Below are 26,715 nucleotides of genomic sequence, written 5' to 3' on the forward strand. Positions count from 1 at the left end.
AGGACGTAGGAGGTCTTTTCCTATCAGATATTAAAAGATATTATAGAGCTACAGTTAAGTCAATACTGAATTTACAAAAAGATAGACAAATTGACCAATGGAACAGACAGCCCAGGACCAGACATCTGGCAAAGCTGGCATTGGAGACAAGTGGGGTAAATGATGAATTTCTCAATGTAAAAAGAGCTGGGATAATCCACATGAGGAAAATAAAAGAACTGGATCCTTATCTCATCCAGTATGTATGTGCATATTTGTGTGTGTGTGTGTGTGTGTGTGTATACAACTACAGTTACATTAGGAACATAAATGTAAAATCTTTGAAAATTTCTGAAGAAAAATATTGTTAAACTTGATTAGATTAAATTTAAGAATGTTTCTTTATCCAAAACCTATGGTTTTCCTACAGAGTAATAAAAAAGACAAACTAATAGTCCAATGAACAGACGATATGGACTGGCATTTCATACCAGAGAAAACATGCATTCGCCACTTATATGAAAATATACTTAATTTCAAGAGTGGATATGAAAATAAATCTTAAAACATAGTGAAATACAATTTTGTACCCAACAGAATGAGAAAAATGTACAAGTTGATTAAGACCAAGTGTCAACAAGTATGTGGAGAAATGGGAAGGCTAACAGTTGAAGTGTAAATTGCTTTGTGCAGCTTGGTTAACATTTGGATCTTACCAATAGCTGTAAATGCAACAATTCCACTCTTGGCAGAGAAACTCTTGTACCAGCAGATGTACAAAAAATACTTATGTAACAGGGTGCAGCCAAGAGGGGGGACCCCAAATAGGGATTTGGAATGCAGTCCAGAACTCAAGGTGTCCAGGAAATATTAGGATGTCCTCACCCTCGCCCCCAGGTGTGGGTTGGGGGAAGGGACACATGGAGCAGGGCCACTGAGAGCTGTTTCACATTGCAACAGCTTTGCAGCTAACCTCTGGTATGGTCATTTAATATATCTATAGCCTTTAACTGGTTACATAGATATGTTAAATAGCTGTGGCCAAGCTGTGAGCCAGGGGGATGGAAGTAACTTCCCCACCCAGACGTAACTGGGAGGCAGGTCCCCTGAGTTACAGTGCCTGCATGAGAGCTTGAAGAAGATTGGCTCCATGACATGGGGCCACACCTTCCCAGACTCAGGATGGCTGCCCAGTAAAACTGGAAGGATATGAGTGCTGGCAGGTGTAACTGATTGTAGGAGGAGTTGGAAATGGGGCTGCAGAGAAAGACAGGTGTGGGGCTTTGAAAGTCTCCTTGCAGCCATTGCAGAGAGAGGACCACAGATATGTAGGGGAGAACCACGTGGTTTTGGCTGAGTGGGGACTCCTGTGGCCCTGGGAGAACCACAAGGCTTTGCCAGAGTGGGGACTCTGGCAGCCATCGTGCAGAGAGGACCACGCGGCTGGGGCAGTGGAGAGAGAACCTCGCAGCTTTGCCAGAGTGGGGACCCCCGCAGCTTTAGAAGGGGGAACCACCACCCAGCTTTAGCAGAGATTTTGGCAACACAGATGATGGTGCTGGGAACCAAAGGAGGCCTACCAGCCGAGCCCAGATTACTGGGAAGAACCGGGGGCTGCCTGAGCCATAGACTTCTATTTCTTCTCCTGAGATACAGTACCCTAGATTGGACAAAGGGGGAAAGGAATGACTGTGTGTGTTTGTGGGCATTTTAAGGGACTTTGGGATTTTGATGAAGACATCAGGTCACTACTTTAAGTTTGTATAGCATTAAATAAATATTTCCTTTCCTTTCCACGAATCTCTGGCATCAAGAGACATCTTTCCTCTGGCGGCAGACATAACAAACCCAAGGGTTTCCTTTCGGGTAACAGTATATCCTTAGGCCCCCACCTTGTTGTTCTGTAACACTTATATTATCAAAAACTGGAAACAATACAAAACGCAGTAGAATGGATTTTTTTAAATGATGGTGTGTTCATACAATAGAATATTATATGATAGCAAAAGTGAATCAACTATATATAGACATGGATGAATTGCAAAAACCTGTGGAGTAAAATTGGAAGTTATGGATGACTATACCTTATGATTTTATTTTTATAAAGGTTAAACAGGCAAAACTAAATAATATATATTTAAGCTACAACAAAATTGAGTACAACTATAAATAAAAGCAAGCGAGTGGTTTAAAATTCTTTCTTATACATCAAAATCAGATGGTTCAATGTTTTAAAAATTATTCCAAACCATAGTAAAAATTTTACCTGAAATCTACACATTTAATTTTATAAAACCAGTAAAATCTTAATCTGAATATCTGATTTTTAAAAAAGTACAATTAAAGAAAATATAAAATGACCTCATTTATAATTATTAGTGCAAAAATTCTGAATACAACTTTAGGAAATAGAGTATTTTAGTACAATAAAAGCTTATTACAACAAAGTATATTTATTCCAGGAATACAGGGCTGGTTCATTATTGAAAATCCCTCAATATATTTCTATTATATCAGCAAATTAATGGAGAAAATAATGATTATATAAATAGATGATGTAAAGGCATTTAAAAATTCTGAATAAAATCAAGAAAAATGCAGGGATATCCACTATCACCATTGTTTATTTAACATTAATTTCGAGGATGTAGCAAGTGCAATAAGAAAAATATATAAACTTGGGAAAGAAGAGATTATCTTTTTGCTGATAACATTATTACATATTTAAAAACTCAGAGATAAGCTTTTAAAAAGAACCTAGAAGAATTAATGAGTACTGTGGCTGAACACACTATAGCACATGCAAACATACACATACACACACATATATGTATGTGCACACTGTTCTTTGTGTAGAAACTCTCTTAATTCACTTCTATCTAAGTGACTTGGGATTTATACAAGCTCTCAATTATATCTGTAAAATCTATAGACTATTACTTATATGGCAAGATAAATGCTCTTTGCATGATAAGTACATATTCCACTTTCGCTAGTTGAGTTGTATGCTTACTAGTATCAAGTGCTTGCTCCTACACATATTTATGAGTTATTGTTATTATAACCAAGTAATTCAAATAAATATTATCAAACCAATAAAAGATAATGTAAAAAGACCTGTTTTATGAAAACTGTCATTTTTATGTTCAATAAAAGCAAGTTGAACAAAATGCTGTTGGTTTGGGTATGGAAGTTATAAAAGATGAGGCGGGGGCTGTAAGATTCTGTATTTATATTTTTCTACAAGTATCTTTCAGTTCTTGATGCATGGTAGAGATATCCACACTAGAAATTGTAAAGGATGCATTATGAATGTGATCCATGCAGGAAAGCTATCATGGCACTCCGAGTCAGGACTTTGTTCTACATACCAGTATGGATGTGTAAACAGGGTCCGGCACAAATAGCACCCCTTTTTAACTACAAAATCATAAGCTTGTAATTCTGTAACAGAACAGTATCACATAAGCACACCATATGACATTTTATGTGAAATGTTCGAATTAAAACTATAAATTATTACACTTATATTATTACCCTTTCAAGCACAATCAAGCAGGCATTACTTCGGCCAGACCCTGTACTTACATATACAGTGATCTCTCACCAATCACGGGAGTTACATTCCAGAGACCCCCACAATAGGTGAAAATCTGCAAAGTAGTGGCATTATATTTATTTTATTATTTATATGTATTTTAAGGCTTTAGAAACCCTTCCCACACCCCTATAAACCTTTCCCGCACTCTTATAAACACTTCATATGCTCCTAAACACTTTCTACACTCTTAAACCTACATAATTTTAACAACATATAAAATTCTATATGGGTACTCACCAGTGAAGTATACTTGGAAGATGAAGATCATGAATTATGTAGCTGTGCAGTACTGACGGCAATGAAGGTGATGACAATGAGATGAATGTACAGCACAGCCAAGAAAGCATTACAACTCTTCTGAAGGCACCACTTCATCAGGTGATTCATCAGGTGCTTCACCAGGTGACACAGTATCTTCGCCCTGGGCCATAACTTCTATTTCCAATAAAGGCATAGGCTTAACTGATCTCTTCGTCCAAGTGATGAACATAGTTATGGGGAGTTGCTGGTGCTGCTTTTTATCCGCAGAGGCAGCTTCTCCATGCAGAGAAATGCTCTTGAGTCCAAAGTGTCTCTGAAATTTGTCAAACCAGCCCTTGCTGGCACTGAATGGGGTTGGTCTGGTGGGAGAAGCACTCAACAGTCCTGCTTCTGTGTAGTCATCCTTGTCTTCATCCTCATCACCGTTGTGAATGTCGGTGCTTTCCGCAAAACTGTCATAAAGTTTCTTGGCCTTCATCCAGATGGTGTTGGTATCCAGCGAGGTATTCTTCTTCCTGCAGTCATTTACCAACAGGGCCAACACAGACTCCATCCTCACAATGGCCTTATTGTGGGAAGTGACCACCCTTTTTGCAGTCTTGTTAAAAGTCATTATTGCCGTAAATCTAATATTCTTCTTATCTTTCTTTATGTAGCTAACAGTAAATTAGTTGATCCCGTAATGGCAGCCTACAGCCACATAGCTTTTGCCTTCCTTTAACATGCCGAGAAGTTCCACCTTTTCTTTGATGGTAAGCATATTCCTCTGGCACTTGGGTTCACTGCTGGAGGCCTTAGAAGGCACAGAATGTTTGGGTGGCATCTTAGGGCTTGAAATAAATTCAAACTTTTACAAAAATTTCACAAAAACACACCACAGAGCAACACTACACGCAGCAATCAGATGTTGATGTGAAGTGGACAAGGAGAGATGCTGAATGTATGGGCACAGTGAGGGAGAGCAAACAGACTGATGCTACGGTCACTGAGCCAATCGGTGCCCAGGAGACAGAACACAGTGCTGTGGTTGGTCACCTTCTATTCCATCAGCCAGTAGTGTGCTGTGTACAATCTCATGTTGGCAAACTTGCAAAAGCGGTAGTGGCGCACTGCATTTCCATTGTGTACAGTACAGTATTCATCCGCTGATGAAATACACACTGTATTTTACTTTGATTTAATATTCTTTTAATATGTTTGAATTAACATTTTTATATTTTTATATTATTTTTAGGCAAAAATAATTAAAATCATAATTATATAAACACCTATATACTACAAAATCCCGCGATGTAATGAAAACTCCGTGATACAAAATTAGATATATATATATTAAAGATTGTATGTATTTATTTTTTAGAGAGGGAAGGGAGGGAGAAAGAGAGAGAGAGAAATATCAATGCGCGGTTGCTGGGGGTCATGGCCTGCAACCTAGGCATGTGCCCTGGCTGGGAATCGAACCTGCTAGATATATATTTTTTAAAAAACCCGCGATACAGTGAAGCCGCAGTAAGTGAACCGCGATATAGCGAGGGATGACTGTAGTCAAAAGGACACAGGGACAAAACCAAGGGGGAGGGTGGAACCAGGGGAGGGTGGGTTTGGCTGGGGTGGGGGGAACATGCGGACAACTGTAGTTGAACAACAATAAAATAATTTAAAAAAATAAAATATATAATTGAAATGCTTAAAAATAATTACCAACAAATCACTCAGCATGAGAAATAACAGGGCTGACTGATAAATAAAGAGGGTTGTTGGCCCCTTTCCATTTATCTTGATGATCTTCAGTGCTATGTAAACAGTAAGAAACACGATCATGATTCATGTTCCTGTCAACTCCCATCTCGAAAAAAAAAAAGAATAGTCAATAATACTGGAATAACTATGTATGGTGTCAGATGGGTACTAGAATTATTGGCATGATCATTTGGTAAGATATATAATGTCTAATCACTGCATTACAAAAACTAATACTCTTATGTTAACTATAATTGAAAAATAACATATAAAGTCAAAGAAGAAGAGGAGGTGGGGGAAAAGGAAGAGAAAGAAGGAAGAGAAAAACATGTAAGTCAGACAGGGGTTGCTTTGGACCACAGCACATTCCCTCAAAATGTGTATGTGGAGGTCTTGCCCCTCCATGTGGTGGTGTCAGCGCTCAGCAGAAGTCTCCCTCTATGTATCTGAGGAAGGTTTTTTAAAAAAACATACCTACAGCAATCTTAATATATAATAGTAACCCATTAATATAGTAAGGTATGAAAAAGACATAAAAGTTATAAAGATTAGAAAAGAAAGCTGCCGTTACTCAAAAGTGACCGGCATATACACATATATGTGAACGTGTACATGCACATGTAAAAATAGTTAACATAAAAGATACAAAAGTTTTTTAAAAAGTTACTGAATATATCCACAAAAAATATAAACCAAAGGAAAACTAGTGTAGCAATTTTGGTATCAAAGCATTTTAAAACCAAAATTTTAAAAATCAGGAAGAAGAGGAAAGACTACTGTAAATCAAGAGAGAATTAGCAGCTGAGTTACTAATTTTTAAATATTCTTCTTGAAATGGACAGAACAAGCAGACAAGTCATAATTAAATGCATGGGAGATTTGATTAATGTGCACGATAAGCTTGGACTATTAGATATTAGGAAAAGAATACACGTGACCTTCAATGGCGCACAGAGGCTCCGCGCATGCGGGCTGAAGGCCGCCGCGGAGGCCGCGGTGCACACGGCAAAGCAGCAGCGCCAGTCAGACTGCCTTCTCTGACCTCATCTAAAAAAAATACATCAGTAGTAAAGAATCAGTTTATAAAATCCCATATAAGTGAAATCTAAAACCAAAACATAATGCAACAAAACATTTGGAATAAAGGAATAAGTGAAATTATTAAAGATTTGCAATTGAATGACATGTTAAAATGTAGAGAATAAAGCTAAAGTGCTACATGTAAAATTAGCTTTAAATACATTTATTAGAAAACAACAAATGAGTTATGTTTCAATAAGCTCCAAAAATAAGAAACCCAAGCAAGCAAGGAAGCGAGCAAATAAACCAACCACAGAGAGAGAGAGAGAGAAATAAATGAAGTAGGAATTAATACAAAAATAGAGAAGATGAATAAAACCAAGTAACTTGTTCTTTGAAAAGACTCCTAATACAGACAAGCCAGTAGTAAAACTAATCAAGAAGAGAGAACATTTAAATAAACAAAAAAATAAAGTAAAAACAGAAGATGAGACACATTTCTATAAATATTTAAAATGCTTAAATAAAACAAATTCTGAATAGATCAAGCGCCAATTGCCCCAAACTCAACAACCCTTTGAAATTAGATCTAATACTCTCCCCCTGGAGGGAGGAGGAACCTAAAGACCTGGTCGTTGGAGTAAGTTGGTCACGTTACTTCGTCTGAGGTCACAGAGCAGAGCCAGGATCTGAGTCCCCGCCGCCTAATTCCAGAGGCTTCCCTCTGTTCCCTTGTGCTTTCCTGTTTTGCCTGGATAGTAGAGTGGTAACCTACGTTTTATAATGGTGAGCAGGAGCTACGTCCTTCCTCTCTCTGTCACCATGTCTAGCACATCAAAAAGGCTTCATACATTTAAAAATAATCAATTTCCCTGGCTGGTGTGGCTCAGTGGATTGAGCACTGGCCTGTGAACCAAAGGGTCATGGATTCAACTCCCAGTCCGGGCACATGCCTAGGATGCAGGCTAGGTCCCTCGTGGCAGGTGTGTAAGAGGCAGCCACACATTGATGTTTCTCTCCCTCTCTTTCTCCCTACCTTCCCCTCTGTCTAAAAATAAGATAAATAAAGTCTTTAAGAGACTGTATATTTCTTTTATTTTTTGAAAAATTTTTTTATTTATTCTAGAGAGAGGGGAAGGGAGGAAGAGAGGAAAACATCGATCAATTGCCTGTGTACATGCCCTGATGGGGGATTGCTATCAACCCAGGTATGTGCCTTGATTGGGAACTGAACTGGTGACCTTTCACTTTGGGGGACAACACCCAACCAAGTGAGCCGCACTAGTCAGGGCCACAACACATTTTTAAACGTGTGCTGTATTCATTAGGATAGGCAAGTTTATGCTACAGTAACAAAACAACAACCTTAAATCTCAGAGACTTAAAATCACAAAGATTCTTCACCTGGGTGGCAACCAGGACAACTGTCTTCCACATAATGGCTCATCATTCTAGCGACTCTGGCTTTTGGGTACTTCCACCGTACTTCCATAATCACTACTGCAGGGAATATATCATGGAGAATCATGTTCCAGCTCTTCAATGCTTCCATGCAGGAATGAAATACATCACTTCCACTCACATTTTCACTGGCCAGGATTATTCACATGTCTAATTTTAAGATACAAGAAAGTATAATCTTCTTGTATCCTTGAAAGTAGAGAGTAACTGGATATTACTAAAGTGATAAATGTGTATCATACATGCATCCTTTTCCAGGGTTTCTCAATCTTGCCAGCTTAAAAACAAAACACTGCAAGACTGTATTACTGATCAAAATATTTGTTGCCCTTTTTGTTGGAATATTACTCATCTCCACCTCATAGATGCCAGGCTTGGCATAATGACATGAAGGGTTTTTCCTGTGGGAGGAAATGTATCCCTGTCACCCCAGGACCAGATATGGACACATGTGTTGCTTTGGCTAACAAAATGTGAGGGGAGGGGTGGGTAATGTGGTACACTTCTTTGTAAAAGCTTTACAAACCACAGGATGCTGCACCTTGTTTCCTTGTCCTCTACTACAGGGCTGCAATGTGCCTGAGAGCAGTGACGCTGTCTGCCTGGGTCCCAGAGTGAAGACATGAAGCAGAGCTGCTGCCAGGTGGTGATGGGTATGTAGTATGAGCAGGACATGATAGAACACTGAGAATTTCAGGTTGCCACCTCAGCATTACTTACTCTAGGATGATTAATATGCATATACGACCTTTAATGCATCAGTAAGAATGCTTATAGGAATAGCCAGATGAAAATGGAAACATATATAACCCACTTGGATTAGTGATAAAAGTATACTAAAAGTATAGCATACAAAATACTTAAGGTTAAATTTGTTAAGACAGACTTAAGGCATCTGAAGAAAATGATAAAATGTTATTGAGGGATATAAAACATGTTTATTCTCCCAAAATCAATGTATAAATTTACTGTAATTCAAATCATAATCCCAATGGTTTCTTTTTAATTTGATAAAAGCATTTTAATGTTCATGCGGAACAACAGAATTGACCTACAATGTTGCTGCCAAGATTAAATGAGCTAAAATATGTAAAGTGCTTAGGACAGTATTTGGCACATATATGCATGTTTGATAGCATTGTTATTCAGAAAAATAACTAGATCATTATAATGGAGAATCTCAAAATGTTTCCTAACATAAATAGGATTTTAATATAGCCATCTAATGGAAAATACAATTAAATGATCTTAATCCCAATTAAATATAAATTCCGTATGAATTAAAAATAAATATGTAGAAAATAAAAATACTTTAGAACAAAATTTAAGAGGATAAATTTATATGCTAGGGGCTGAAAAAACATTTTCAGCAAAAGAGTAACCTGAGGAGTTATAAAAGAAAAGAGATATTTATTAAAAATATGTAGGTCAAAAAGATACCACAAACAAAAATATTACAACAGATTATGGGCAATATTTGTAATGAGCAAGACAAAGGTTAACAGCTATAGTTTATGATGTTTGCCATCAAATTTATAGGAAGATGAAAAACTGCATAGGAAAATGAGCAAATAATGTGTGAACAGGCATTTATAGAAAAGCAAATCTAAATGGTACATCAGTATAAAAAAAGCTTAATCTTAACAGCAATCAGGAAGATGCAAACTAAAGTAACAATGAGCTATCGATTCTCACCTATCAGATCAGCATTTCTGTCAACAATTACACATTCTGAATCACTGTTTACATGTTTTTAAAAAGGATGTCTCAAAACAATTCTTTCATACATATATTGGTAAAGAATTTATTTTGTATTGCAATTAATTATACACAAACTACACTATTTAGAAACTCCAGATTCTCATGGAACATACTTTCACACAACTGACTTCTGTTGCTCTTTTTATCTCCTACACTGTATGTCTGCCTCAGCTCCAAAGGATTCTGGAACTACTTACGGTCACTGGACAGTGATTTTTTCTTTTTTTTCCACTTCATTACCGCTCTGACCAAGAACCAAAAGCCCTGGTAACACACCCCTGTGCACTTACCCATGCAAGTTGTGGCAGCTATGGTTCAACTATGGCTACGTGTATATAACCTTACACTTATATACTTGTATGGCTGTCCACACCTGACTGTACCTAGTTTTTCCTACTTAACTCCTCATTCCTTCCTTACTCCCATCCTTTTCTGGAATCTCTCAGCAGGGTACTGGGGTCAAGGCCATGTTGATATTTACTATAGGAAATAAATTATACCCAGTGCTAATTGGGCCCTGGAACCAATTTTACCCATCCACTCCACCAGATCTTTAAACATGTAGCCATTGCCTGTTGAGTCTACTCAGTCTTGAGATGTGCAGAATGCATCAGAGAGCTGCCTGAGAATGGAGGCAGGCAGGCAGGCTAGCTGTAAGGCTATGGCAACGTTCCCAATGAAAGAGCTATGAAAAGATACAATTTTCTCCAAAAGGATGGTGAATGGGATTTACACATGAAAGCAAGATCTGCAGCAGTGGGTTACAGGTGCTGATGTGGTTATGTATGCGTATACACTGGGGAATAAAGGTCTGTTCATCCTAGAAGGGGGGGGGGGGGCAAACAGGCTGTGCAACCAGTCAGGACAGGCTTCAGAGAGGAAGTGATGTTTCACCCGAGTCGGTACAACAGAACATTCCAGAAGAGGGGAAAACAGTAATGAAAGTACAGGGACATGAAGCCAGTGACATTTTCAAATAATTCCAAGTAATATTATATGACTAGAGTAAAGGAATTAAGAATGAGGTTGGCAGTCAGATCACAGAAGACCTGCTTGCCATTCTAAAGAGACTGCAGTTAATAATCCTATAGGGCAGGCAACAAGAATCATAAGGAATGATTTGGAATAAGGCAAGGAGCTCTTCTTGTGGCTCAGAAATCAGGTGATTAATTCCATCAACCGCCACACAGATTTTTCAGTCAGATGATTACTTCACTGAGGTGTACTGGAAAGAACACTTTTCAAACACTTTTCTTTCCCAATCGTGTAAGACACCTTACTAGAATGATGATCAACCAAGGCATTCTCCCCCTTTAAACTCTGTTGTGTAAATTTCATCGTACACTCTAATTCAATAAATGGAATGGGGTTGAATAATTGCCTTTGGCATCAATCCCAGATACTAACACAGTGAAAAACAGAACATGGAACACAGTATCTATCTATAAATCTAATTGTATGGTTAGGGTTATGGAGCATTTTAAGAGTTATGACTTCCCTGGCAAATTATCAAAAAAATACCTTTGAAAATTATTCAAAACAGCCATTTGGCATCCAACCACACTGACAGAATGAGAAATGTTGAGTAAATGGCCTACATGAAATTCGCCATTCTTGAAGAAGTGAAGGATGTTTTCTAAGGTTTCAGAATGCCATCTTCTATTAAATAATATTATGGTCATGAAAAAAAACAAGAAACAACTTCCCAGCTCACTCAGAAAATGCAGTCAATCTATTTCTTTAAAAAAGATAGATATATTCTGTTACATAAAAGAATGTCTGCGAGCTGACAGATTCACAGCACTGATCTCTGCTTTCTATTCCCTTCTTTCTGCCTTTTGGTGTTTTCTAATTTTCTGCGAGAGCATGCATGGCTTCTAGAAGGAGAAACAAAAAAGCCAACAGATCAATTGCGCACGATCAGATGACTTCAGCTGTCTTTTTCAGTTTTTAGATTCTGAACCAGCCTTCCGATTCTCAATGAAAATTAACATAACCTGGTTTTGAGTGTGCTTGGAATAATGGCAATTTTTTCTCCTCAAGCTTTCTGGAAATAAATTTTTCAATTTTCCAAAATAAAAAACCCTTCTCTCCCATTTATTCATGCTAGTGGAAGGGAATACTGACACTAGTGCCTGAAAACAGAAGGGGACTGAAGACATCAGGTACGCATGTGTGTTATACTGGGCACTACACAATATTTTTGGCAGATATACCATCTGAATAAAATTTTTCTTTAGCTAACATCAAAATGACTCAATGCTCCTACATGTGGGCTGACAAATGAAGGTTATGATAAGAGAATCAGGACTGTAATTTAAAATTCATTGCAGGTAAGCTACAAACTATTTCTACAGGCAAATCCACAAAGACTCTATGTTGAAAAGGTAAACCACTTTTTAAAAACAGACAGACGTGCGTGGAGCAATGAAGCACAGAAACCGAATGCTAATCTTTGCTGTGTCTGATGTAATGAGGATGTAAAATAGTAAAACAAAACACCTGGATCAAGAGTCCTCTCCAGTTACGCTGAAAATCCAGACCTGCTTAATCAGAGGACACTCTTTTAAAAGCAGCTTCATCTGAAATCATAGTCAGCAAAGAATTTCAAAAGAAATACAAAACATTCATCTCTTAGGGTTACAGAAAGGGGTCTGTCAAATAAATTTGATGTAAAGTATTTCTCCATCCCTTAACACTTATAATGTGACTTGCAAAGAAAGATGAGTAAGTATAATTAGTCTTAAATTAATCACACTGAACCTTTTCCAACAAGAATTTAGACAGTTTAAAAAAGAGTTGGAAGTATCATTTAAAATTTTTAGATTCTTTTGAGATTGTTTGAAACATAGTTACTTTCTTTCTAGTTAAGACTTGTACCACCCCTCACATGAACTCCCTTCCCCAACCTTGCAGGTGAGCACAATTTCTGAAACATATTGCCATGCAACATTCTGATTACTAGGCACCTTCAGAATACGTTTTACAAATTTTCACACTAATTATATCATTTTTCCCCTCTCATGTCTCTCAGACAATGGGGCTGTCAGGCTTCTCTTGCCCTAAACTCTGGAGGAAAACCATTGCCATCAACCCTTGCCCCTGGTCCCTCTCCAAATCCTCCCATCCTGCTTTCAAAGCTCAAAAGAATCCACCTGGCCAAGAACTGTCCTCAGACTGGGAGGGAAAGTGACCATGCAGGCCTGGTCAGAATTTGTAGCTGGCAGGGGGAAGGGAGGGCTGGGCAGATCACATACACTCGCACACCCCTGATGTCAGTGGGTGTCAAAATTGTAGACACTGGAGTGGGATACCAGTTGTTGTCTAGCCATGGAGGAAAGGGATCTTTGGAACCAGGCAAGGAATTAGGGCCTTGACTTACAGAGCTGAGCTTCAGGGTTGGGATCCAGACCCAGGAGGGTACTTCTGAAACTTCTCCAGTATGTTACCTTGGATTGCCCAGATCTACCTCTAGCCTACTTTTCAACCATATTAGTTGGTCTTGCCTCTTGGGCACAACTACCCACTCATCCATTCTTTCCCACACTTCTCTACTCACACATTCCTGTGCTACTGTTACCTGCTCTATCTGCTCAGCTCCTGAATGTGCCACTCAGTTGTCTTCCCTTCACAAACCCCTGCCACTATGACTTTAGGACACGAAAGTAAACTTCCTTAGTCTAATTCAATAAGCCTTCCCAGGATTTCTTACTTTGCCACAAGTTCTTTACACATCTCAGCTGTAACTGAAACCTAGCTCTAATAAATACCACTTTTCTTGAAAGCTTGAGCTGTGGTATTGATTCTTTTTCCCACTTTCCTTGACTCACAGGGCAAGACAATGTCAGCACAACCTCTTGCTACCCACTGTTACTGCTTGATTATCCCTCAACCACCACCTCTTGGAAATGCATGCATCTGCTTTATATCAACCTTTCTCCACTTTTGGAGGGATGAGGCCTCAACTAAAGCCATGAGAATTTTTCAGCTCAGCAAGCTTTTACACCTACTAATGATCAACCTCAGCCACTGCCTGGCTGTGGTCATTCACCTGCTCTCACCCATGTTTCACCACCAGAATATACCTAGATGGTAATTTCTTCTGTGTTCAACTATATGCATCCACGAGATAATTGTGTCAGAGATTTAAGAGTAACGTCAAGGAAGACAAAAAGAGGTTTCTTAAAAATGTACTTTTTTCCCTACAATGCACACAACAGGCCTGTTTTTAAAAACAAAAGGTGGAAGCCCTGGCTGGTGTGGCTCAGTGGACTGAGTGCCAGACTACGAACCTAAAGGTTGCTGGTTCCATTCTCAGTCAGGGAACATGTCTTAGTTGCAGGCCAGGTCCCCGGTTGGAGGCCTGTGAGAAGCAAGCAATGGATATTTCTCAAGTTGATGTTTCTTTCTCCCTTTCCCTTTCTCTAATAAGTAAAATATTTTTAAAAATATATAAAACATGGATAATAGGAATACCTACCTCATGAGTAACTGTAATTAAGGAGCAACTGCAACAATGTATCAATGTATGTACAGAACTAAGCACAGGGCTTGACACATAGAAAATATTAACTGTTCTTAATAATATTCTATTCTCCAAACTATATAACAGATACAGCTTATGCAAACTAACCATTCTAACATCAAATTTAATTTTAAAAATATTTTAGCATACTAAACAGCCTTGTATTAGTTAATATTGTAACCCCTTTTAAAAAATAAATATGGGTGTTTGTACTGCTCATAATAAGGTGAATTTCCTCCTTGCTGCACTAAAACTGCCTTCACGTTGGTCACCAAAGGCCTATTTTCAAGCCTTCATGATCTTTTTAAACTACTTTTTAACCTCTCTTTTGAACTACTTGTCAATCTCTCAGCACTTTCTTCCCCTTTGGATTCTAACACAGCACTTGGATTTGCTTTTCAGTCTCTCTGACCATTTCTTTTTCATTTCCATGGCAGGCTACCCTTCTTCTGGTTGCCTCTTAAATTCTAGTATTTCTCAGGTGCATGCCTGCATTTCACTGCTTCTCAAAGTCTTTCCAATATGCTGTGCTACCTTAATTTACACCTTCATCATCTCTGGCTTTGACTATTGCCAACACTCTAAATGGTATCCTGGCTCCTAGTTTCTCCTGATTCCAGTGTATCTCTCATGCTGTCACCAGAATAATTTTTTCTAAGGTCAAGTGTTTTTGAAAATATTTCCATTATCTCCTGTTTTCTACAAGAAAAAGCCCAAAACCTCAGTACACCACACAAGGGCCCTTCATTGTTCAGATTACAACATGCCTTTTTGCACATCTCTGCCTTTCCACATTTCCTCTTCCTCAAATGTCATTTTTCCTGTTCCCAACCACTTCCTGGCTCAGCTCCTTTCTCCGTTAAGTATTTACTACACTTCATTTTAAATGTCTGTTTCCATGTCTATTCTCCTGGGAAAAAAACAGCATTTCAAGGATAGGGAAATGCCTTTTTCTCATTGACAGTTCCAGATTCTAGCACCAAGCAAATGCTCAGCAAACATTTTATGACTGAATTGTAAGCAATCAACAAACATTTAAATAACTTTTTTAAAAGCTGCAGTTTTAAAATTTCTCCTTAGATTGAACTGATTGAAAGGAAAAAGATGCAACTGAAACACTCAAACTCAAACATCAAGGTAAACATGGATATTCTGAAGAGCCACAAGACAGCAGTGCACAATACTTAAAATCAGTATTAGCCCCAGAACTTCAAGGCTGCAGGACCATGGCAGTGGGTATACACAAATATTAAACTCTTATCACCTCCCTCCCTAAAATCCTTCAATGGCTTTTTGAAGATAAAGTATCATCTTTAATCTGGTGCACAAGGTCCCCCACAATAAACTTGCCTCCATCTCCTCACAGCCTCATCTCACACTACTCTCTCCCTTACTTCAGCCACACAGACCTTCTTTCCCACTTCGGTTTCTGCACAAGCAAATCTGCCCGTAATATTCCTTCATATACTCTGCTACTTCAAACTAGTTCACTCTTAACCTTTGGTTATTAGCCCAAGGATTCCTTCCTTAAGTTAGCTCCATTATATGGCTACAGGGCATGAGTCCACCTTATCACATTGTATTTGCTACGCAATTCAGTACAGTAGTATGACAACGGTTTACGGGTCCTTGGACACTTCTTTTAAAACCTCTTTTAGGTCTTGCTTTCCTTACCTGTAAAACTGCAGTTATAGTACTACCTACTTCATAAGGTTATTTAAATGATTAAAGGAAATAGTTCTTGTAAAGCACTTACTACTGTGTTACTACACAGTGGGAGTCCAATATGTGCCAGTAATTATCATACTTAATAACACCTTTCCCACCCCAACAGTCCTCTGCTTGTCTAGCCCAGGAACCATATCAGCCTGGTTCGTTTGTTTTCTTGGCCTCAGCACTGGGTCCAAACATAGCACGCCTTCAATGTATGATTTTTTAAAAATAAACCACTTAAAAAGCCTTGTGTTCCAGTTTTGCCTCACTGGTTGAAGGACTGCAGGCCAATCACGCACGCCATCTGGGCCTCGTTTATCTTCACGAAAAATACACTATCTACCCGAAAGAGCTCTTGGATTAATGAAAGGCGACGCATTCAACGGAACACAACGCACATTCTAAGATAAACAAACAGTAGACGTTTATTACTACCAGAGCGGAGGTCTGCGTCTTCCCTCTTCGGGACACATCTCGTTGCGACTCACCCTCCTCCCAGCCCACACCCTCGCGGCGCCCTTGGCCCCCGGTCCCCCAGGACTGCAAGCGTGGGAGCTCCGGCCCAACGCCGCTCCCTACCAAAACCCTGCGCCCTCCTTCCTTCCTCCCCCGGACGGACGCACTTCCGGCGGATGTGGGGGGGAAACCCCGGAAACGGAAGTGAGTGGCGGGGCTGGCTGACGGTAAGGGTGCTTAGAGGCAGTTCACAGAGCAAGCTGAAAATGGTGAGTGATCCCCTGGCGACCCGAGTTCTCAGCGTGCTCGGGGCCGTGGCCGGGCAGGACCAGGCTGCCGCTTCCCAGTCGGTCTCCGGTGGCGGCGGCGATGGCGGGAGGATGAAGCCGGCCTCAGGCGCCAGGATTTGTCGAGTCACGGGGTTGGGAGCTCGCGGCTGTCGCGCGGGGCCGGGCTCTGGTGGCGGGCCCTGCAGGCTGCGCTTGGGCTTCTTCCTTTTCCATATAGTTCTGTTATTTCGGTTTGTGCCCTCCTGTCCCCACGTCCCACAGCAGACCCCGACCTCTCCCTTATAGTTGGCTTGGAGCTGAGAAGGACGTAGCGAAAGTGCAACCCTCTGTGGTGTGGCGTTGCTGACTGTCCTTCCCCTGAAAGGAGAAGCTTTTGGAGCCGAGTCCCCCAACTCGCCCACCCATGACCATCGGAACTGACCTCATAACAAACCCACCACAGGTCTCATAATTATCATTTAGCTTTACTGTACAAACGTTTCTGGAAGCTTGTGTTATGCCAGGTGTTGGAGGGGAAAACACCAGACTTTTGCTTCTTTCCGTTTGTCGGCGTTGTTAGTGAGTCATCTTTGCCCCCCCCTCCCCTTTCTCGTTATCTCTTTTTAACTTAAAAGTTGTGTCTTTTGGGAAAGACTCCTGAATCACCAGCCTCTGATACCAGTACTGCTGCTAGGCCGTCCAGATGTTCATTTGGGTCGTAGTAAAGGGTTTATAAACACTCTCAAGTGTAACTCGTGATAATTTTAATAGATTTGTTTACCTCTGCTACTTTATTAGAAATATCAAGTACGAATGCTGGTATATTACAGAAGGTAATTGGGAATGTGATTACAGTAGAACACAACAGAATTCCCTGTTCCTTTGTGCATAGAAGAGACATTCCTTTCTATTTACAATGAAGCAATCTGGGAGGAGGAGAATGTTAGTGCAGAAAAGTAACAGGATATACATTTGGGAAGATACTTGGAAGCGAGTAAACAGAGCTAGAGAGGTTGTTGGTGTTGATTACAGTCACATAATGGTTAGTGACTGCCCACACTAGATTCCTTTTCCTGATGGCCGTGATTTCTTTGGGGTGGGGGGAGTTGAAACCTGTTGTGCAGGTTCTTGAGTTCCAGGCGTAAGACCTTGGGCTTTATTCTACAGACAAGACACTGATCAGTGAAAGTTTTTTTTTGTGGGGAGATTTAAGTGTTTGTGGGGGAGATTGTGTATTTTTAGGAGAACTTCTATATGCAGAATTGGAAAATGGAAGAGTGTATAGGCAGTAGGACCCAGTAGAGTGGAAATTATCCAGGTGAAAATTATCCAGGTGGGTGAGCCTGGACTAGGGTGGTAGGTTGAAGAAATCCTGGACATGATAAAGTACCTGATGAAATAAAAGACTCAAATAACTTTAGAAATCAATAAAAGGCTGGTGTCTCAGACTAGTTTCTCATAGAACAGTGTAAAACTGATACCAAACTACCTGTACTGTTTTACATCTTTCTGCAGAATTGCAGGGATATTGAACTTAAGCAGCTAGTTATTTCAAGTAAGCATCTTGTGCTTGAGCTGTTGTAACATTTATTACATTTTATTTGCTTGTCTGCTCTGCCTTCATCAGACTAAGCCCTGGAAGGTAGACAAGTATCTTTTGCATCTGCCAGAGTATCTGCCACATAGTAGATGTGTAATAAATATTCGATGACTAAATGTTTTATTGTATAATGCATAGGGTGACAATGCACCCATACCAAATGCACTCTTTGTTTTTGTTTCACACTATCCTGATTAGATACAATTATTTTTTAAAAGTAGTACCCTCTTAAAAAAACACTTTATGAAATTCCGCTCCCCCTCCCTTTTTTCAGCTTCTGTGACCACTCTCTTCTAGCTATTCTGTCAATTCTTAATTGCACTTCCTTGTGCTTCAGCATGGTGCTGAAGGAATGATGTTCTTCAAGATTCTTCTCTTAGTTTTTTTCATTCTGAGCTAATCGTTCCCACCTATGGGAGGGATCTTTCCAATGAAAGTAAATCTGATCGTGCCAGTCCTTTAGAGGCTCTTTATCAATTTCAGAATAAAAGTGAATTTCTTTGCATGTTGAAGCCTTTTAATTTTTCTAGCCTTTACTTCTGCCTTACTTGCTTGATCATTTTTAATTTTTCTAGCCTTTACTTCTGCCTTACTTGCTTGATCATTTATATTTTTATACCATTACTCATGTATTTTTTTCCTGGAATACCTTTTAATCTAACAGCATTCAGAAATGACTTAGGAATCCTCTATCCCAAGTTTGACTTTATTAACTGTACCATGTGTGTCCCTCTAGCATAATGCTAAGTAAGGCTCATTGTGATGTTCCAGACTGGGCTCTTTGAGGGCAAAGATACTAATTTTTTTCCCTCTGGTGATTAAACCATGATTTCCACATAGATGTTCAGCATGGTTGGTTTTTAAAAACAAATTTTTCTGTATTTAATAGTGTTCTTTATTTGTGTTGTAGAATACCAGAGGACTTGGATCTCAGCTAAAGGACAGTATTCCTGTTACAGAACTTTCAGCAAGTGGACCTTTTGAAAGTCATGATCTTCTTCGAAAAGGGTATATGGGGGAGTTGTGACTTTGACTTTGTTTAATAAACTGTTTCTGGGAATTATTTTTCACAATATTCTTTAAATATTTTGCTGGGTCCTAAATATATATATTTTTTAATTTGAGAGTTAGCAAGTAATATACCTTGGCTTGGGAGAGGAGATGAGAGGAGGCTTAGATGTTTTCTATAGCCAAAACAGTGCTTTATCAGAGTAATAGGTTCCCATGATAGGCCATCTTCCTGGGATATATTACACAGTACCATGATTTGGTAGGATTCTTCACTTTGCTATTGATAACTTGGAGAGCCATTTTATGAATTCAGTAACAATTGGACTGATTCACTTTGTGGGAGGAGACGTTGGAACACAGCAACTAAGAGCGTGGACTCTGGACTCATGCTGCCTGGATTTTGACCCTGACTGCTGTTTGCTAGATGGGTGCCTTTGGGCAAGTTACTGAATTGCTCTACTTCTTATTATCCTCATTTGCAAAATAAGGCTGTTAATAGTATATATATGTATTATTTTGAGAAATAAATGAGTAATACATGAGAAATACTTAGAACAGTACCTGATGTCAGTAAGCACTCAGTAAGTGCTAGCTGCTATTATCTTTCTTTTCTAGCACACAGTTACAGTCCTTCCCGCAGTATCTTTCGTGTTTCTGTGTGTTTTGGTTTCAATTTCTGGTACTAGTTCTTTTTCTTGTCAGGTTGCTTTTCTGCTTAATCAAATAAGAATAATACCTCCCGTACTGTGTTCTGAATTCTGTTTTGAACCTGCTTGTTTTGAATTTTATATCTAATTTTAAGGTATTCAGGTTGTACTATAATAGAATGGCATTCTATTACAGACATAATGCTTCATTATTGTCTTTCCATTTAAAGATGCAGTATATAGCTTTGGAATTGGAGATACAATTTGATTTTTTGTATAATTGAATTCATAAGGCAGCCAGTCACCAAGTCCTGATGATTTGTTATTTATTTATTTTCTCATGAAATGCACCTTCCTGGTTAGTCTAAGATTGCCATGAACAGGACCATTTTAAAATCCCAGTTTTAGGATAATGTTTTATACAAAGAAATTACTCAGTAAATTGTGTGATTTCTAAGGTTTCTGTCAGCTCTCAAATCCTGTTTTGGACAATAAGATATTCATTCATCTTTATGAATCTAGTGCAGTAAAGGCGAGTGGCCTGGCTCTAGTGTGTCACCTGACATAGCACTTTGTATGTAGTACTTGTGAATGTCAAACATTGTTCAACATTTGTCTATTAGAGATGCATTAAATATTGAATACACATTAGACCTGAGCAGAAGAGGCTTAGATATTTTATATAATACAAAAGCGTGTCATCAGAATAATAGTAATAAACATACTTTATTAAATTTCTTCTAGATATTAGGCGTTAACACCATTTTTTAGAGGGATCTCTCTAGTGAATTGAAGTCTTGACCACCAATATCTGTAATAGATGAATTTTAAAACAGCATATAGTAAATTTGTCTTTTAAAAATGTGGCTTCTTTTTCCTTTTGGTGGGTAGTTACATGAATTTTAATACATGTATCATTTTCTGTCAGGATACAGAAGTTTCATCATCCCCCAAAAACTCCCTCATGCTATTCCATCGTAGTTATACTTTTGATAGATGTAATTTTGAGCTTTAAGTATTGTGAGATGTGATCTCTGTTTTAAATGTTTATTTTCAGTTTCACTTGTGTGAAAAATGAACTTTTGCCCAGTCATCCTCTTGAATTATCAGAGAAAAATGTAAGTATCTTAACAGTATTTTTTGCCCTTTAGTAGAAAAATACTATTGATAAGACATTTGTGGTTTCATTTATTAAGATAATTCTGGCCCTGACTGGTGTGGCTCAATGGGTCCGGTGTTGTTCTGCAAACCTAAAGACTAAAGGGTTGCGGATTCGATTCCTGGTGCAGGCCCATGCCTGGGTTGTGGGCCAGGTCCCCAGCTGGGGTGTGCGAGAGGCCGCTGATCAGTGTTCCTCTCATGCATGGATGTTTCTCTCCCTCTCCTTCCCTTCCCCTCTCTCTAAAAAATAAATGCATAATCTTTAAAAAAATAATTAAAAAGATAGTTTTGGTGTAGAGCATTTAACCATAAAGAATATAAGGCCTTATTTTCAATATCCTTGTAGAGTAGGTTTTGAATTATTATATTGGTTCACTAAAGTTCCCTTTCTATACATTCTCCTTGTCTTTTTAGGGGATATTTCTAAAGGTCAGTCCACCTCTCCATTCCTCTCATAATATTTTTTCATTTTATGATCCCTTTTTCTTTTATATTTTTCTCCTGCCATTTTTTTGTTGAAATCTCTTAATCCCTATCTCTAGCCTTGACCTCCTTGTCAAGTCTTGCTTCTCCAAGCTACAGAGGGACACATCCACTTCTAGGCACAGTGGGCACACAGATGAGTACGACATAATCTCCAACCTTAATTGGCTGAAAATTTAACGGGAGGACAAGCAGTGGGTAGGGGCTTCATAATATGCTTGGAGGGCCCAAGATAGTCCAATTACCTGTGCTTCAGGACTACAGAAGGCTTTATAGAAGAGGGGGCATTTGAATAGTTTTAGACCAATGTTCTCCAGGTAAATAGATGGGGAAGGGTCATTACTAAACAGTGTATAGCCTGTAGAGATATTCTGTAGACAATATAGGTTTTTAAATACACTTTCAGAGCAAGAAGAAAGATTTATTACTTGGGGAAGATAGCGTACTGTTACCTAGAGAGTTAACCTATTCCATTTTTTTCTTCCTTCTTTAGCAAGGGGAAAGACCTTTGTATAAGAAAAAAAAAAAATAATGGGATGGTGAAATTGAAGTTCAGATGAGATGAGAAAATTAAGGGCCTAGTTATTTAAGTGCATTCTGGTTTCATGCTCAGAAGTTGACTTAGGGAGGTTAAATGTTTTTCAAATATAAGCTTAACCATAGAAGGCATATAAATTAGGTTTATGGAAGAAAAACTGATAAGGATACCTCATTTTAATGAGTAAGTGAACTACATCACAAATACAAAATAGATCAAAGGATTAGGCCAGAAATCAAAAAAACACTTAGGACAATGTGAATCTTGGACCTTGTTAATAATAAGGTGGCGTTCACTTCAAGGGTGATTATACCCTTGATTTTCCTAAGTATTAATTTGGTCATTTGATACGGAATATTGGTTTAGTTCTGAGCAATACATGTTAAGAGAAACTTTGACAAATCTGAGTAAGACTGGCCGAAATGGTGAAGAGTCTAAAAATTTCATAGATCTTTTGACACTTAGCTTACATCTACTGCTTTTATGTTGTCTTAATCCCTTACCCAGCCCATGGCAATTCTGTGGCACTTACAATCCTGTGGCACTTGTTATCTATTAATAAGTCCTATAGCATGGGCTGTGTAATTGAGCTACAGTATTTGAAGGTTTAAATTGTTAATGCTATACTGCTTAATAGCTAAGTAAACTTGGGCAAGTGGTTTAATCTGTCTATAAATCTTGGTGTCCTCATCAGTAAAGTGGAGTTAGGAATAGCCCATTCCTCAGCATGTGCAGGCTTACAGTAGCTCTCCAGGATTGGAACTGCAGTGGTGATAGTGAAGAAGATGACCGTCATCTATTCCAGTGGTTCTTAAACTGTGGATGATTCCCCCCTTCCTCCTCTCTCCTCCCCCCGGGGACAGTTGGTAATGTCTGATTGTCAAAAGTGGTGTCTGGGGGAAGGGAAGGTTTTTTGGTACTGGCGTCTGTTGGGTAGAGGCCCAGCCTGCTGCTAAATGTCTTGCAATGTACAGGACATTTCATACCCACTGCAGTAAAGAATTATCTGGCCCAAGATGTCAATAGTGCCAAGAGTTGAGAAGCCCTGATCTGTGTGTGATGTCTTCCCAACTACATATAACATATATACAGTCTGTCTCTAGGGTAGACTCTTCTGTTTTGTTGCCACAGGGCCTAATTCTAATTTTGCGTGTGTTGCTAATAATTAGGCATATGTTGATTGGTAATTGCAGTTTGATACCACATTACAAGGTGGATGTATTTATCAAAGTCTGTATAAATTGAATCTACATAAAATTCTTTTTAGTTATCATGAGGATAACTCAATATTAAAGGAAACACTTCAATTAGAACTTCAGGTCATATACTCACAATAAAATATTGCAGATTTTCCCTTAATGTGGACCAAATTTGGACCATCTGTTAGAATTTTGCTGTTAGGCTAAAGTAATTAAAAAACATTTGTTAGATATTACTTTCATACTTCTTATGTATGGCTCCTAGATCATGCCCCAAATAGGTACTAATTTCTCAATAGATTTTTGATCAGTTACCCTTTGTTATTGATGACTTAAAAAAATCTTATGAAGTATAATAAAAAAATCACAGAAGTCACTTTACCTCATGAGCTCAGATATATATGTGGCAGTCTGTTTGCTACACTATTCTTAAGAGCTGTTTTGGGAAACTATATGTTTTAGAATCCATGAGTCAAGTTGATTCATTTTGCCTGAAATACATTAAATTGTGATAAAGGTTTTTTAGAAGTAGTAAAAGTATGATTTCAGAAAAAAGTACAGATTGTTCAGTGTTTTGGGCATAAACATTATAGTTTAATTAAGGAGGAGGTAAAATGGATATGATTATTTCTGAAATCTTGAGATACATGCTTTTGTACTTAGAAATTCACTATTTTTGTTGCTGTATGTAACTGTTTTGGGTCTCATTTGTACCTTTTCTTTGCTCTACCAGTTTTGCTGTGATTATAATCAGAAGTGTTGGAATGTGACTGCTTTGTGAATGTACGTTTGCAATGTGAAAATGTCCCTTAATTTATTCCGTAAATCCAGACTTTAGGTGATGATTTTACGCTGGTGAAGTGTACCTGCATGCTGGATAAAATATACACGTATACATCCAAAAATTTGTTGAAGAAGTTTGTACAAGTACTTTGTTTTTATTTCAGTTATAGATGTTAAAATTTTTCATCTAAGTATTATGTTACATGTATATCAGTGCTAACTTGTAAATGCAGAATATTGAGTAAAGCATTTAAAATTACATTACTATCTTGTAGTTCCAGCTCAACCAAGATAAAATGAATTTTTCCACACTGAGAAACATCCAGGGTCTGTGTGCTCCACTAAAATTGCAAATGGAATTCAAGGCAGTGCAACAGGTAAGTATGGTAGGCAGTTATACATGCGTCCCATATGTGTGTTGCTACCAATTGGAATGATTGTTCTGTTTGATAACAGCTGTACAAACCTGACCTTCTCCCCTGCAACCTATTCTACTTTCCCCCTTTTAGGATATGACCTCAATTCCTATTTTATTGGGTTGGCCAAAAAGTCTGTTTAGCTTTTTCCGTAAAATAAAAGACACATTTTTCATTTTCACCAATAATGTTATTGATTTTGATATTTTGAGTATGTCGACTGTCTCCTGCTATTGACTTCTAGTGGGAAGAGGCCAGGGGTGCTGCTAAACATCTTCCAATGAGTGAGACAGTCCCAGAGTGAAGAATGTGGCCAAACTCAATAGTACCAAGAAACTTCGTTAACCACTTTTGACACATTCAATCTCTATACACTGCACAAAATTTTTTTTTTGCATTTCAGTTGCATTTTTACCTTTCTCGAAATAATAAAGCATAATATGCCAAAAATGTGTATTTTTTTCCATCTTCAATATTAAATAGCTGCATAAAATTCATGAATTTTGATAATTTTTTAAATGCATGCTGATAGGACATTGTCACAATACAATCTAACAGAATCGTTTCAAATGAAGTTAAAGACTAAGCACTATTAGAGCCATTGTGTAGAAAAAAATCAAACAAACTTTTTGGCCAACTCAATATAAAGGGAAAAAAGAAGTCATTAAATGGAATATTTCTTCAAGTCATGGGCTCAGTGTCTGAAAACTTACATCCACTTTCACGTTTCTTCTTTTGGAGGGTTTCATTGAATTTAAGATGCCTGTGGGTCTATCCAAGTGGAACCGTGAAGTAGTCAGTTTGTAGATACTGCTCAGGAATAGGATCCTCAGAAATGTCTTTCCAAGAATGTAAGAACTGTCCCCCACCCATGTACTGGATTTGACACATCACAGTACTTCAGAGACCTCGTTTTCATGGGTCCTTTCTATAGCCAATGTCTTCAACTTCTCTCTACTCACTGGAATCATCCACTTATTTATACTGGAACCTCTACAAACAAAAATAACTCACCTCAAATCCCTTTATAGCAACTTCTCTCTCACTAAGTGTGCTTTTGCAAGTCTCAACTGAAAAAAAGTCGCCAACATTGCTACCTATGCTTCTTTACCTCCTATGCACTCAACCCATGGTTCCTGGCTACTGTCACGCCACAACTCCTGAGCAGTGGATATCACAGTGCCCTCATTTGCTCATGTCCCTGTGGTATGTAACACTCATGATGCCTGCCCTTCCCTTGGCTTTTAGGGCACTGCATTTTCCTGATATTCCTCTCCTCTCTGAAGCCTCATTCTTAGCTGTGTAGGTTTCTTTCTTTCTTTCTCTTTTTTGTTTTGGTTCTCTGAAATACCAGATATCAGTTTTGTTAGTAAATACCCATTCCTGATCTCTCCTCATCCTCTTACAGTCAGTCAATTTCTATGACTTCAGTTAGCATTGAGCTATAAACCTATAGGCTTCTCCAGCTGGGAGTCCTGCAGGCACTTCACGTTTCATCCAAGTACGGAGTAACTCATTGTCTCGCACATACTCCAGTCACGTATGAACAGAGTTTTTCCTAAGGCAGAAATTGGAACATTAGCCTTGGTATCTCCTCTAGCACCTCACCCCCACCTACCCCCTTCAGCATCCAGTCAGTTAACCTCTTTTTAGCATTGTGACTACCTGAGTTCCGCCCCGACTGTGCATCATCTGGATTGCTGCAGCACCCACCCCTGCTGCCCACCACACCATTGTACACACTCTAGCCAGAGTAATCTTTGTGAAGCAGATTGGATCATGTCATTCCCCTCACTCTGTCCCCTAAGTAAAACCCACGTCCTTAACATGGCCCTGGTCATGAATTGCCTGCTTGCTCTTCTCCATGCTCCATCGCTTCCTCCTCACCTGCTTGTAGTGTCCTAATTTCTCTCCTTTTGGCTTTTGCACATGTTCTTCCCACTACTGTGAATACTTTCTCTCAGCTGGCTAAAATTGTGTCTTTTAGATAGATTCTATTAATGCCATCACTCAGTCATTCTGGAAGCTGTTTTAGAACTTTTATCCTGAGGATAAAACCCTAAAAGAGTTTCATGTCAGAATGACCTGAAA

General features: G+C 38.7%; 1 protein-coding gene across 1 annotated transcript; it reads left to right on the plus strand.

Moving 5' to 3' along the window:
- Window positions 1–16,640: 16,640 nt before the first annotated feature.
- LOC114489019 (proteasome maturation protein) lies at window positions 16,641–24,660 on the plus strand. The gene is made up of 4 exons (XM_028503006.2): window positions 16,641–16,786; window positions 19,297–19,394; window positions 21,102–21,162; window positions 24,484–24,660. Exons 1-4 carry the CDS (start codon window positions 16,694–16,696, stop codon window positions 24,643–24,645), a joined length of 414 nt encoding a protein of 137 aa, XP_028358807.2. The 5' UTR covers window positions 16,641–16,693; the 3' UTR covers window positions 24,646–24,660.
- Window positions 24,661–26,715: the final 2,055 nt, after the last annotated feature.

The sequence above is a fragment of the Phyllostomus discolor genome, chromosome 2, assembly GCF_004126475.2.
Source record: "Phyllostomus discolor isolate MPI-MPIP mPhyDis1 chromosome 2, mPhyDis1.pri.v3, whole genome shotgun sequence".
NCBI lineage: Eukaryota > Metazoa > Chordata > Mammalia > Chiroptera > Phyllostomidae > Phyllostomus > Phyllostomus discolor.